Source organism: Pochonia chlamydosporia, chromosome 5 (assembly GCF_001653235.2).
Source record: "Pochonia chlamydosporia 170 chromosome 5, whole genome shotgun sequence".
NCBI classification, from domain to species: Eukaryota; Fungi; Ascomycota; class Sordariomycetes; order Hypocreales; family Clavicipitaceae; genus Pochonia; species Pochonia chlamydosporia.
The window spans coordinates 4,017,977-4,030,335 of NC_035794.1; the positions used below are offsets into that span (position 1 = coordinate 4,017,977).

Consider the following 12,359-nt stretch of genomic DNA (forward strand, 5'->3'; position numbering starts at 1 on the left):
CCACTACCGATGGACTGGGATGAAGGCAGCTGGGCTGAAGCGGCGTCCAAGTTGGTTGGCAACTAAACCAGTTCAGTTGAATGGAATACAATAACCAGGGTTCCTCCTCTCAATGTTGCCAAGAGGTAGTAGCCATTTTGACAGCACCCTGTCGAGCTAGCTGAGGACGTTTTTGGAAACCGTTGCGGGTGACTGTCTGTCAGTCTGTGCACCAGGCCAATAGACCTATATCGGGTGACGATAAGGAACAACAACGAAACATGTCACGCCTTGGACAGACAGTCAACTTGCTGATCCTGTCGATTATCGCGAGCTGAGGGTTGGGCAAGACGCGCAGTCCTGTCGAGGTTGCTTGGCTCCGACATCCGTGGACGGAAATCGGAAATAGATTCAAAACGGTCCAAGCACCAGAGTCTGGTTAATTACGTCGCGTATCAAGCCCCCGGGCTTTTTATTGTTTCTTGTCACGTTGCTGATGCTCACAAACGTTGAGATAGGTATTATGCGCGATGGATCACAGTTGATCTTTCCCTTCTGCGTTAAGAATTGCCTGATATTTGGTCATGGCCGCTTTACACTGCTAGCCAAATTCATAACTCAACCATGACATTTTGAACAAAAAGGTATTTGACACCCAGAACACAACTATATCTAGGAGGCATTACGGCGTTGGGAACAACTAGTTGCAATCTACAAAGTCGACGGAAACGAGTCGGTTTTGTGCAGTTACTGCTCTTTGCTCGCCTTGGCCTCCTCAACTGCAGCAACTACAATCTTTGCTATTCCCAAGATTTTCTCCTCTTCAAACTTACGAGCAACCAGCTGGACGCCAACTGGAGCACCATCATAAATGTCCGGATTGTCTACACGATCACGTCAGCAACGCCGTCCAAACCAATGTAAATGAAACCTACATGCTTCCCAGTTGAGTCGGTCCGTCTCGTTCTTGGGGCAATAGCTGCGATCAATGACGTCAATATCCTTGTTTGCCTTCGTCACTGGTATCACCACGGCGCTGTAGTTCATCAAATTGATCGCCTCTGTGTATGCTGCCGCCCCCGTCAGGTTGTTTTCGTCGAAATATTGTGAGTCGAGGATCAACCTTACCGGTATGGTAGAACTTTCCAGGTATTACTGCTGCGTGGGGAGCGACTGGCATAACGACAGCGTCTACAATTTGCCCTGGACCCAAAAATTGGTCACCTCACGTTGTCACAGGCGTCTGTGTTAACATGCTAGGCTACTCACCGTCGTCATTGGCGGACTGGTTCCAATAATCCGAGTACGCAGCCTCGTAGGAAAGCCCTTCTAAGGTATTTTCTTGATACTCCAGTAGACCCATTGGTTGTTTCAGTTTGAATGTCTCCCTGAGGTCTGGGATAAGTGGTTCTCCAGACAAGTTGAGGTGACTGTGAATGTCATGTGCGCCATCGGCTTTTAGAAACGACACCTAGCAAACTCAAGTCAGGAAGGAGAATAAGGCGGCTTCAAACTGTGATGATATAACTTGCACTTACGTGCACTCTCTTAGCTGTCTTCTGTAGAGGTGGTTTCCACTCGACGACCTTCATCCAGTCAGTTCTACAGATGAAAGAGGTTCTCAGATAGTGGCTCAAAACATACCGAGTGACCTGCCTGTTTGACAGCAGTTACTACTTTCTTTAACCCGCGGGTTATTGGAGGGTGAGGTTGCACAACGCCGTCCGTCCAGAATATCCCAAGTTTCAGAGGCCGCTTGGATTCCTTCAATGCTACGGTTTGGTCTACACGAGACATGTACTCCTCGACAACACTCTGACGGAAAGGCATTGGCACAACGGCAGGATCTCTCAGCCAGGGCTCAGTGGACAAGATTCCTCGAAAGATAAGATCCAGACCATCCAGTGAAGTGCTGAGAAAACCAACAGTTGATCTGTATGTGTTCTGTCCCGGATTTGTGTTCGCAACGTCACGGTACGAGACCCTCTCTGGGGTTGGTTTGAGTGAGAATATTCCATTAAAGGCAGCTGGAATACGGACCGAGCCACCTATATCACTGCCAACGCCAAGGGTGCTGCCTCCAAGAGCTTGCAGTGCCCCTTCGCCGCCAGACGACCCGCCACACGATAGGTTTTGGTTATGTGGATTAAGCGTCTGTCCGATGATGTTGTTCTTGGTTTCTCCAAAGAGCAGCGTCTGGGGCAAGCTTGTTTTGCAATACAGAACAGCGCCGAGAGAAAGAAGCTCCGTGACGATTTGGCTTTCAAGCTTGTGTACCTGGCTCGGGTGCGTGACACCTAGATTGCTGCCAATCCATCCTACATATCCCATTGTGGTATCGACGCCTTTGACATGCAATTGATCTTTTAAGCTGATTGGGAGACCATGCAAAGGCCCTACCACCGTTTGGTGCTCAGCAAAATAGGCGTCGAGATAGTTGGCCCGTTCAAGTGCCTTGTCGAAAAATATCTCGTGAAGGCAATTACCCTAATCGATTCGGTGCGTCAGATTCCAATTTCGAGAGGAAACTAGGTCAACTCAACTCAACGGACAATTTGGTGTGCAGCAGCGGCCCTCTTGCAGAAAGCAGTGGCGACCTCAACAGCTGTAAAGTTTCCACGTCTCAGAGATTCGGTGAGTTCAACACTGGTTTTGGCGGTGATAATGTTGTCTCGGTCTGTGAGGAATTGCCGGATGAATTGTCCTGTCAGATCACGCTCTGTCCTAGCCTTTTGAAGATCCTCTGCAGTTAGTCTCCAGGCTGGCGGGATATTGCCAAGTACGCTGGCTCGTTTCTCGGCAGCTCTGGTCTCCCAAAAAGACATAGTGATTCCTATTTTGATAACCGGCTATGTTCAGAGAAGCTGTGGCTACTAGTATACAAACTAGGTCAAGTGTACCGACTTGAATTGTTAGAGTACTACTGAGTAGATCGCCTGCGAATTCAACGTACCCCTCCCGTGGCTTCTAGATGTGATTGGTAAGAGGCCGCTATATCGTAGTATTGTAACGTCAGCTTGTTTCGTATTTCGTTTCTCCTATCTCTGGTACCTATGTAATTCCCCGCAAAGTACTCTGCGCGTCCCTTCAGGTGAGGTGCATAACCACCTTCTGCAATAGCGACAAGAGGGACAAGGGCATACACGTACTCGTTCGGATACATGCATCCCATCATAAGCAAAAGAAAACACTGCTGTCATCAGGCTTTGCCCTAGGATAGATCAAAAATTGAACGCCAACACCTAGCAAAACTTGCCAGGCTGGTCCCATTACAGTTACAGCAGCCATTCGACTCGATACGGCACCTTTCAGCAGACTCTAAGGCCTCTGTGTCCTTTATTACCAGCAATTTTGTTTCTATTGGTCGGGGCAAGGTACTTGTCGATGAATCTAGATGTTGGCGGACGTAGCGACACTCGGTTGAGTTTGGCGGAGTCAGGCGAAGCGTGAGCAATGGCAAGGGCGCGTGGTTAGACAAACCAGGCGAGACAAGACTGTAATTAATTTTATTTTCGGAAACGGTACCTGAGATGTGAATTAGAATGCTGTTAGCTATTGGCATAAGACTTCTTTGCACCGTATTGGCCCAATAATAACGTCACTCTAAGTGCAATATTGTAAAGAACAGCCTCCAACAACCAGACATAAGCATCAAACACTTCTTAAAATCCATGTAAGACCAAACAGCTGGGCAAATACATCGACTGGACACATCGCCACCTGGCATAAATATGGATGTGCAAAGCTGGAAAGGACTCACACGATGGAATTGAGAACAGATTCGTCGCATGCATCATCACTACCCTTGAAACATCAATACACTGGTGGCCAAATACCGGGCATGATAAGAAATACAGAATACATAAGACTCTTTCATTTACTTGACTAATTTAATGTTCCAACAATACCCTTTACCTCTCATTTGAACAATCTTGTACTCCAACACAGCTCAAACTCCAACGAACTCTTCATCTGCCTTCATTCTTTAAGCTTTTCCATTCCGAGCTTCCCAGCTAGAAAGATAATCAGCTATTACCACACGGCCATTTTCCTTGGCAATCTCCAGCGCGGTCTTCATCATGGGACTTCTTGGTCTCGTATTGGCACCAGCGTCCAAGAGCATCACGACAACACCAAGACTCCCGTTTTGACACGCCAACATCAGCGGCGTCCATCCAATACCGTAACGCCGTTCGGCTTGCTGCTGCGACGTCTGCAGGGGCGCGGACTCTGACTCCGAACAAAGCCACTCAGACTCTGTGTTCGTCCCTTCATTTGAAGTTGAGCGTATCCTAGACCAAGCTGGCTCCGGAGGGCATCCAGCGTCTAGCAAACGTCGAACAACTCGGGTCGATCCAGCAGCCGCAGCTAGCAGCATCACCGTCTCGTCTCTGGCGGAGCTCTCTTCTATAGATGCGCCAGCGCTCAAAAGGCATCCCACGGCCGCAATGTCCCCGCGATATGCGGCATGCATTATTGGAGTCCAGTCAGACTGCACTTTGATGTTGGGATCTGCACCAGCTCTCAAAAGAACCCTCATACACTCAATAGAACCTTTTTTCGTAGCATTTGTCAGTGCTGTCCATCTGTCTGCAGACAAATGGTTGACATCCGCGCCCTTGGAGACCAAGAAAGCCACGGCCGCGACATTCCCCATACTCGCGGCGAGCATGAGTGCCGTCCACCCTTGTTTGGAGGTCGCGTTAATATTGGCACCTTTCTCTAATAAAAGCTGCATCATGTCAGAGTTATGGCGCACGTAAGCCAACATGAATGGTGATAGGCCGCATTTTCCACCGTCTTCAATGTTTATTTCGGAATGGTAGGACTCGTCGTTGTCCAACAACTTCTTCATGTCCTTTATGTCGTCGTTCCAAGCTAGTAGTCCTATATCTGAAAGACATTCGAGGGCGGGCTCGGAGGTCGACGCCTTGGCATCAGCTTTTGCAGCTGGCTCAGTCACATTTTGTCCCTGATTTTTGTTGAAGACGTGAGATGGAGCTGTATCGCGACCAAAATTCAGAATTCGCGCCCCGAGCTCGTAAAACCCAGCGTCCGCCGCAAAATCCAGAGCAGTGCTTTGATCTGCTGTTCGAGCATCAATATCCGCCCCGAGATCTAGGAGTAGATCAACGACGTCTGCGTCGCCTCGTAAGGCTGCTCGCATCAACATGGTCTGTCCAACATCATCCCGTAAATTCGCAATCAGCTTGATGTCCGCATCTGAGCGAATTTTCACAGCTTCTTTAATAGTGTGAACCAATTGTTCGGACAGGTCGTTTTGCGAGAAGAATATCAGCTTTTTGTGGACGTATGCGTTGTCATGAAGGCGCTCTGTGCGGACCTCGAGAGCTTCCATGCCATCAGTCTTGTTACTCATCGTTGTTTGCTCAGCGGCACTGTCTTTTTCATGAACCTGGAGTTCGCAGCATCCGGCTCCATTTTGAGCAGCCTCTGTTTGTTTCTCAACCAGTTGCTTGTGGTCCTATCCATGCATTAGCGGAGGGTCACGATGATTATATGGTATAAAAACATTTAAATTTGCTTACATCAAGCCAATGACGATACCAGTTCCAGCCTCGACTGCTTTTCTTCAATACTCTCCACTTCCCACAAGGTTCGCAGTATCCCTCCCACACATGTACTCTGCCATGAACTTGCCGAATGCTCTTTGGTCGAGGTAGAGGAACTCCTGAATCAGGAACACCGTGGAAGTATGTCAGATGGGAGCCATAGCTGCCGTCGGGGATATTGACCCAGTGAAATGTTGGGCATCTAGCACAATATCCTTCTTTCTGAGCACCATTGCCACGAGCCCAGCCTGGTGTATGGAGATCCCCACCAAAGATTGGATCTTGACGGACCGGCAATAGGTCAGCATTGTCTGTATCAAAGTCCTCTGGTGGAGGCGTGAAATCTTGTGGGGGTTGCCAGCGGAGAGCAAGATTGGGAGGCGTCTTGAAGATCTCACACGACGTGTGCGGTTCTGCCACTTCTGAGAGCCTGCGTGCAGAGTCTGCCTTGGAGTCTAGGCCAATATCTTCCGCCATGATCCGATTATTTGACTTAGTACCGATTTCGACTTGAGTCCTGCTGCATGCGACGTCGCGTATCGGCGGCGGATATGTACGATGGTCTTTGCAGGAAAAATTTGGTTCCGGCGAGCACTGGGAGCAGTGTTACTTGAATATATGGCAGAGATTAGGATAAACTTGAGAAAAGTGCGGGGGAAAGCTCCTTTTCTTTGTTCTTTGTACTTGATTTCCTCGATACACCAATCAGCATGTTGTGACAACGACTGCGTCACCCGGACCATGTTCACGGCAAATATTCTAGTGAACAAGTTCTTGAAACTAGTGAACATCTATTGATTCATGCGTCTTGAGTATTGGAACGCTGTTTTCAAATCAGCAACTGTTTGTTCTACCAAAGATCACTGTGTCGCTTTCAACGAGTCCAATAATATGCCGTTGCACAACAGCCTCAGGTCAACACAAGCCATCGTCATATGGCAAAGTTCAGTTGCACTGCTCATCGTGTCATGTCTCAATTTTAATGGTCTCCTGGGTTTGAGGAGGCATTGAAGTTGCTACGGCCTTACGACTGTGCACAACTTGCTTTCTGGTTGAACAGGCACATACACATATATTTAGAAGAGTTGTTGGTGTCCTGCAGGCGTACAGTTGGAAACCAGATAATGGTCACACCATGCTGAATCACGAGGCTTGTATTGCACTCATACCAAAGCCTCACGTGCCTAATGGATGAACAACGCCTGATTTCAGGCTGTATTCTCGCCTTGACGTCTCGAGAAGACTCTCCAGCTGGAGTGCAGCGCTAAAACATGAATGGATCCGACTGGCTCATCGATCTCTGCAACACAATACCGTACTTTCTTTTTAGACTTAATGTGCGGCCTTGGGAGACAGTATCCGAACATAGGTGCTCGATGCCACTCCGTTCGTAAGTGCAATGTGCGGGCTGTCGAAGTTGCTGGTTTAATTTTGCTCGCTTTTCCTATTTTCGTTGCTCTTTTTGAGCGACACCAAGACGGCTACGATGGCCATCGAGATTGGTTTTCTTCGGGGGGAGTTTGTTCATCTGCTGAATGAGTTCAGCCAGGAGCCAATCATCTTCCCTGAACAAGTCGAAAGCATGCTACGAGCCATTACTGAATCAGAGTTTGTTAACTCTTGTGTGGTTTTATTATCCCTTATCTTGTAGGGAAGGTTGTGTGCAAAAGGTCAAAAGAGGCGCAATCGTGGTATAAACTGTGGCGTCTCAGCACAAATGATCACAGGCTGACATAAAGAGCTGTTGGGTGTGAACACATTACAATATGATGATGAGCTTGGAAATAGTTATGCAATGCTAACTCTACTACTTTTCCGTATTCTCCCTACCATCCATACATTTCTTCAAATAACTCTACGGTCTTACAACTTCTCTTTCCGTGCTCAATGACGGCGGACCGAGTGTCATCGGCCATTTTACTCGGGCCACAAACAAACACCGCCATTGGGCTCTGAGCTTCGTTTACGAAGCCCTGCACCATTGACACAACATTCGGTCTACCATGCCTGAACCTTGTGTCAGGTAAATAGTGGCCATTTGTATCCGTGCTGGAAGCTGTTTCAGACCCATCTAAGCCTGAAGACACAAAGAATTGTAGCAATAGCTTTGCTTCGGCCGCAGGTGAAGCTTCAGTAGCTTGAAGATCATTTGCCAGTACGTCACGAGCAAAACCTTCATGTCGGACAGCCCAGACAAGTTTAGTGTCGGGAATGTCAACGCCATCTTCTCGGTCCTCGAAGATTCTCCGAATGTAAGGCAAAATAGCTGTGATTCCACTTCCCCCAGCCACAAAAAGAACGTTTTTGAATCTGCTAATATCCACTGACGATCCGTAAGGTCCCTCCAGGATGACTCCCAGGCGAGCAGAGGCATTCTTCTTCGCCACAATATCTCGCAACTCTCTTGTCATACCATCGCGGGGGCGGATGAGAAATGTGAGATACGGCTTTCCTAAATGAGTTTCTGACTCGATAACTTGACTCGAGATATTTGGGGATTTCCTTTCGTCATTGTGTAGCTGCAGCATCGGCACCCTCTGTTCAATGGAACGGCCTGCGAGGCTGAACGGATGACTCTGCCAGAAACGGAAGCCGCCAAAATAAAGAAAGTAATACTGTCCTGGCGTTTGTCTTTTTGAACTTGTCGACGGATAGACTTGCAATCTAATCATGCCTGTCTCCTCGCTGTAACTTGCTACGGCAGGCGTATTATCTCCGATGAGTGCCTTGTAGTTCATGTGCAATATTCGTGCAATCCGGCAAACGTAGTCAAAGCCCCAGACTGCTACACAAACCCAAACCCAAACTTTGTAGACTCCTGAAAACTGGTCCTTGACGTGTCTGTCGACCGGTTAGTATAAAACGGGACAGAATTGCAGAGTAGGCGGCGTGTTGACGCACTCATAGATTGCTGCCAGGAAGATTACAGCGAGAACAATATGAGTCGCTTTAAACAATTCGTATGCACGTTTCCTAATTTCAGAAAAAGCAAATCCTGCAGCTAGGCCTAAAGATGTTGTTGCCTGCTTCAAAGTTAGCAGACGCAGCGTGGATCATTAATTAATGAATAACTCACCATAATTCCAAAAACAAATTTCTCGTCACTTTTCAAGTTCTCCCTGTACGTCTCCCAACCCTTATCTACCAAGTATTAGCAGACAATCTCCCGATTGAAGCGCACTACGCAACGCACCGTTGACATAAAACGCAGAGAAGGCGATTCCATGTATGAGAGCCTCAACCAATAGAACAATAGCTATCCATCGATGAAATAAGCTGAAAGTTCTATAGCTCCAACCTGTTAAAAGTGAAAAGGGGTTGGATCTCGCGCCGAAGAGGAAAAGCCAAGGCAAAGTGCTTGACATCAACCCGCCTAGCCTATCCGAAAAATATCGCAGGGCTTGAACTCTCCTGCTAGAATAGCTGTTTGACATTGTTAGCCGAAAGACAAACAGACGTTTTGTCAACATGGCTTACTAGTAACTCTCGTCGTATATGGGGTAGTGCACCGCACTTAGTATAATGTGCAGGGCAATGTAGGACAGGATTGTCAGTGACTGAAGTCTTGTGGGAACAGTGAACCATCCCCATGGCTGATGATGTCGGTATGCAAAAGTCGGCGAGAGCAGCAGATCAAATTTGATCAACCGCTTAAGCTTTTCTGGAATTCCTGATCCGTTCGAAGCGGCTTCGTCGCTTGAGACTGCGGTGCCGAAGGTTTTCGATGGAATAAACGACCATGCTCTACTCAACATCCCGGCGAGTAGCACAATCGCCCAAAATCCGTACGGTATCCATCTGTCATTTAGCTGTCAACAAACAATTCTGCCTCAAGAAAGTGGTTTGAAAGCTGTACCTGACTGCGTTGTGGTAGTCTCGCATGGCACTATATGTATATACCGTGCGATACACAACTTCCCAGTTGTCCGCTGATGGAACAGCAGGGGTGTCCAAGACATTTTTCTGGTTCTGTTTAACGGTAGGTAAACTAGCAAGGTAGGAATCCGTAGCATTGCTAGATGTTGACTTGTAGGCTTTTTGGTTGACAACCTTTGTCGAGTTCTTACACGTCGCTGCCCACCAATCAATGCCGGGACTGATATCATCCTCTTCACAGTGAAGCCTCATACAGTAGTACGTTGATTTTACTCGCAGAGGATTCGTACACGCAGCCTCTGCTTTGGCGTTTGCCCCAGCATACTTAATCTTGAGAAGGGAGTAGTAGCAAGAAGCCACACAAACCTCACGACCAAGAGGCTTGGCAGCGCTGGCACACACAATGAAAAGAGCAACAAACAGCTGCGTTAGACGAGACATGACGTTGGGAATTTCGGCTTTTGTGCCAAGAACGGAGATCTCTTGGCTAAGGAGATTCGGCCAACCACTTCGCGATACATGGGCATTTATTAGACTCTCTGAAGCTGCAATAGCGGGCAAATGTCAACCCGAATCGGTACAATATTTTCATCATTTAAATGGGGTTTAAATGTCAGCAAACGTCTTCTTGGGTTGCAATTGGACCTCTTCTGGACTAAGTTGCCTGCAACCCACCTCTCATGAAGCTAAAGGGTGGAGATGGACTGATTGATAAAATGGATTGATAAGATTGTGGGATCTGTACAACCAACAAACTTTTCGCTTTATATTCCGGCTAAACTGGCAAGGTTCTAGATTAGGGCTTTCTCGTCGCTAGTCATTGAGAAATGGGTCTTAATTTGTAATAAAGCATTATTTCTGTGGACATGGAGGATACAAATACCGGACGTCCACGGCATTTGGTGAATCAAGAGGCAGGGTCAGAGATATAAGGCTCACTCAAGAATTTCCCAACCCCCCACGTAAGCTACTTTGTACTAATGCGTCCAACGAGATGGACGTTACCTTCCTGTTACCACATGGTCAGATCTGCATGGAAGAAACACCAGCCAAATTCGGCTCCTCATGTGCGGAGTACACAGATAAGTGTCTTTAGTTGCTCTGACCAGCAATGGTGGTGCATATCATGTTGCAGCTCGTGTCAGACAAAATTAAGGAATAGTCTATTGCAATACTCTTCTTCGTTTAACTGATCTCAATCCCCGAGAGTTACCGACAACCCGAAATCTCTGCATGTGGCTGATCAGGGTCCAGTCAGTCTATGCCAACCACGGCTCCCGCTCAGACGCTCTAGCCAAGTGATTGGTGTGATTGGAAGACCTGGAAAGATTGATAACAAGGGGTCATTGGCATTTAGCCGGTTGTAAGAGTCCTCCATGTGCCGATCCTGGTCTGGGCATGTCACCAGTCTCTAGTAGTCGTCTCCAGTCGACCCATACAAATGCTCCCCTCGTTCCAATACTTCAATTTCATCACCAACTTGGACATACAACCCAGCATTTTGCTCTTGTGCTTCATTCAAGCTACGGTCCTCTGGCACGCAGTGCATCCCCATGTAGCCCAAAGCTGCCTTGTTGCCATTCTCGACCGTGCGGTACTCTATCAACGTCGTACTAGGCTGTGGCTTTCCTTTCTTCCGATCTGCCGCTGGAGTATCTGTGTTAAAAACGCCTTTGTCTGGGTCAACATTGGGCATTGTGCATCTCGATGTGCGACACACAACACACAGCACAGGGTCTACCCGGGCCCGTCGGTGTGTTTCGATCGCACCATTCCCAGGCAGGATGCGATATCTCTTCCAGCTTTCCTCGTCGTATGCCGACGCCCCGGTGACCCAGATGTTGGCGCGGAATCGCAGCGCATTGAGCGGTTGGTTCTCCCTGGGCAGGAGTTCTGAGAATGCATGCACAGAGGACAGGCTGCTGAGATGAATAGGTTGCTGGTCGGTGTAGCCGTGTACTGCAGGAGATCCGATGTACTTTAGCGGAGCGAGATTCTTTGTCGTGCGAACAAGAGTATCGTCCGTACACTTGAAGATTGTGACTGGTGTGTTGTCAGAGATTTTGAGGAACTTCTTCAACTTCGGCAGAGCCGCAGCAACAGATGGCACGATGCTCATGTCAATGCCGTGCGCGGTCCGGGCATGAATGGTGAAGGGTCTCAAAGCCTCCTTCTCTAAGTCATGTGTTGACAGTTGAGCGGCAGAGGGATTGAGCGGCGCAATGAATGAGACTTGAGGAATCGCCGACGGGTTCCATGTGTAAAGAAGCGAATCAAACCAACTCAGCCAGGTTGGGTTCTCCGGGTCAGGAAATCTGATGACGACACAGCCTCCAGCACGAACCAACGCATCGTTCGGATTGCTATTCTCATGTGGGAGCCAGAGTTCGGTCTCAATGAGCGACATGCCCGGCTTGGTTCGTTGACTGAGGAATCGCCAAAACTTGTTTCTTGCACCAGTATCCAGATCCGGCTCAATTACTTCGGCAGCAAATGCAAAGCATCGATCATACATGAATCCAGACTTGGTGAGTAGAGCGCGATTCAACTCGATCGGCCCAAACGACTTCACAGGATGGATGTAGATGGCCTTGATGCGGATAGGACCGGTGGCAGTGCTTCCTTCAGCCAAGTCAAACTGACTGTCATATTGGTCCTTCATGTTACTCTTTTCCACAGGGACACCAACTCGTCTGAGTTGTCGCAACTCTCTACGGATAGCATAGTTGCGGCCCGTGTATATCACGCCGGCTATCACGGAACTCAGCAAAACCGCAAGCACCGCGATGCCTTGAAGGATCAGTGAGGGTGTCAATGCGGCCCGACAAGTCTGTAAAAAGGAGAGCAGCATCTCGTCGGATAGTACGCGGTGGCAGAAGTTGCTGATACTCCTTGGATGAAGAAGGTGAGATATCTCGTGGTTGAAGATTT

General features: G+C 48.3%; 4 protein-coding genes across 4 annotated transcripts; all 4 read right to left on the reverse strand.

Moving 5' to 3' along the window:
- Nucleotides 1–726: 726 nt before the first annotated feature.
- Nucleotides 727–2,804, reverse strand: VFPPC_06514 (general amidase; the record flags this gene model as incomplete). Its single annotated transcript, XM_018285535.1, has 7 exons — nucleotides 727–863; nucleotides 915–1,049; nucleotides 1,108–1,182; nucleotides 1,249–1,450; nucleotides 1,518–1,565; nucleotides 1,624–2,466; nucleotides 2,532–2,804. 7 exons carry the CDS (start codon nucleotides 2,802–2,804, stop codon nucleotides 727–729), a joined length of 1,713 nt encoding a protein of 570 aa, XP_018142732.1.
- A 1,160-nt stretch (nucleotides 2,805–3,964) lies between these two features.
- Nucleotides 3,965–6,029, reverse strand: VFPPC_06515 (ankyrin repeats (3 copies) domain-containing protein; the record flags this gene model as incomplete). Its single annotated transcript, XM_018285536.1, has 2 exons — nucleotides 3,965–5,464; nucleotides 5,529–6,029. 2 exons carry the CDS (start codon nucleotides 6,027–6,029, stop codon nucleotides 3,965–3,967), a joined length of 2,001 nt encoding a protein of 666 aa, XP_018142733.1.
- Nucleotides 6,030–7,378: 1,349 nt separating this feature from the next.
- Nucleotides 7,379–9,869, reverse strand: VFPPC_06516 (ferric-chelate reductase; the record flags this gene model as incomplete). The annotated part of the gene is made up of 6 exons (XM_018285537.1): nucleotides 7,379–8,393; nucleotides 8,454–8,575; nucleotides 8,629–8,693; nucleotides 8,746–8,975; nucleotides 9,030–9,350; nucleotides 9,409–9,869. The coding sequence occupies 6 exons, from the start codon at nucleotides 9,867–9,869 to the stop codon at nucleotides 7,379–7,381; spliced, it is 2,214 nt and encodes a 737-aa protein (XP_018142734.1).
- Nucleotides 9,870–10,839: 970 nt separating this feature from the next.
- Nucleotides 10,840–12,279, reverse strand: VFPPC_06517 (molybdopterin cofactor sulfurase; the record flags this gene model as incomplete). Its single annotated transcript, XM_018285538.1, has 1 exon — nucleotides 10,840–12,279. The coding sequence occupies one exon, from the start codon at nucleotides 12,277–12,279 to the stop codon at nucleotides 10,840–10,842; it is 1,440 nt and encodes a 479-aa protein (XP_018142735.1).
- Between the last annotated feature and the right edge of the window lie 80 nt (nucleotides 12,280–12,359).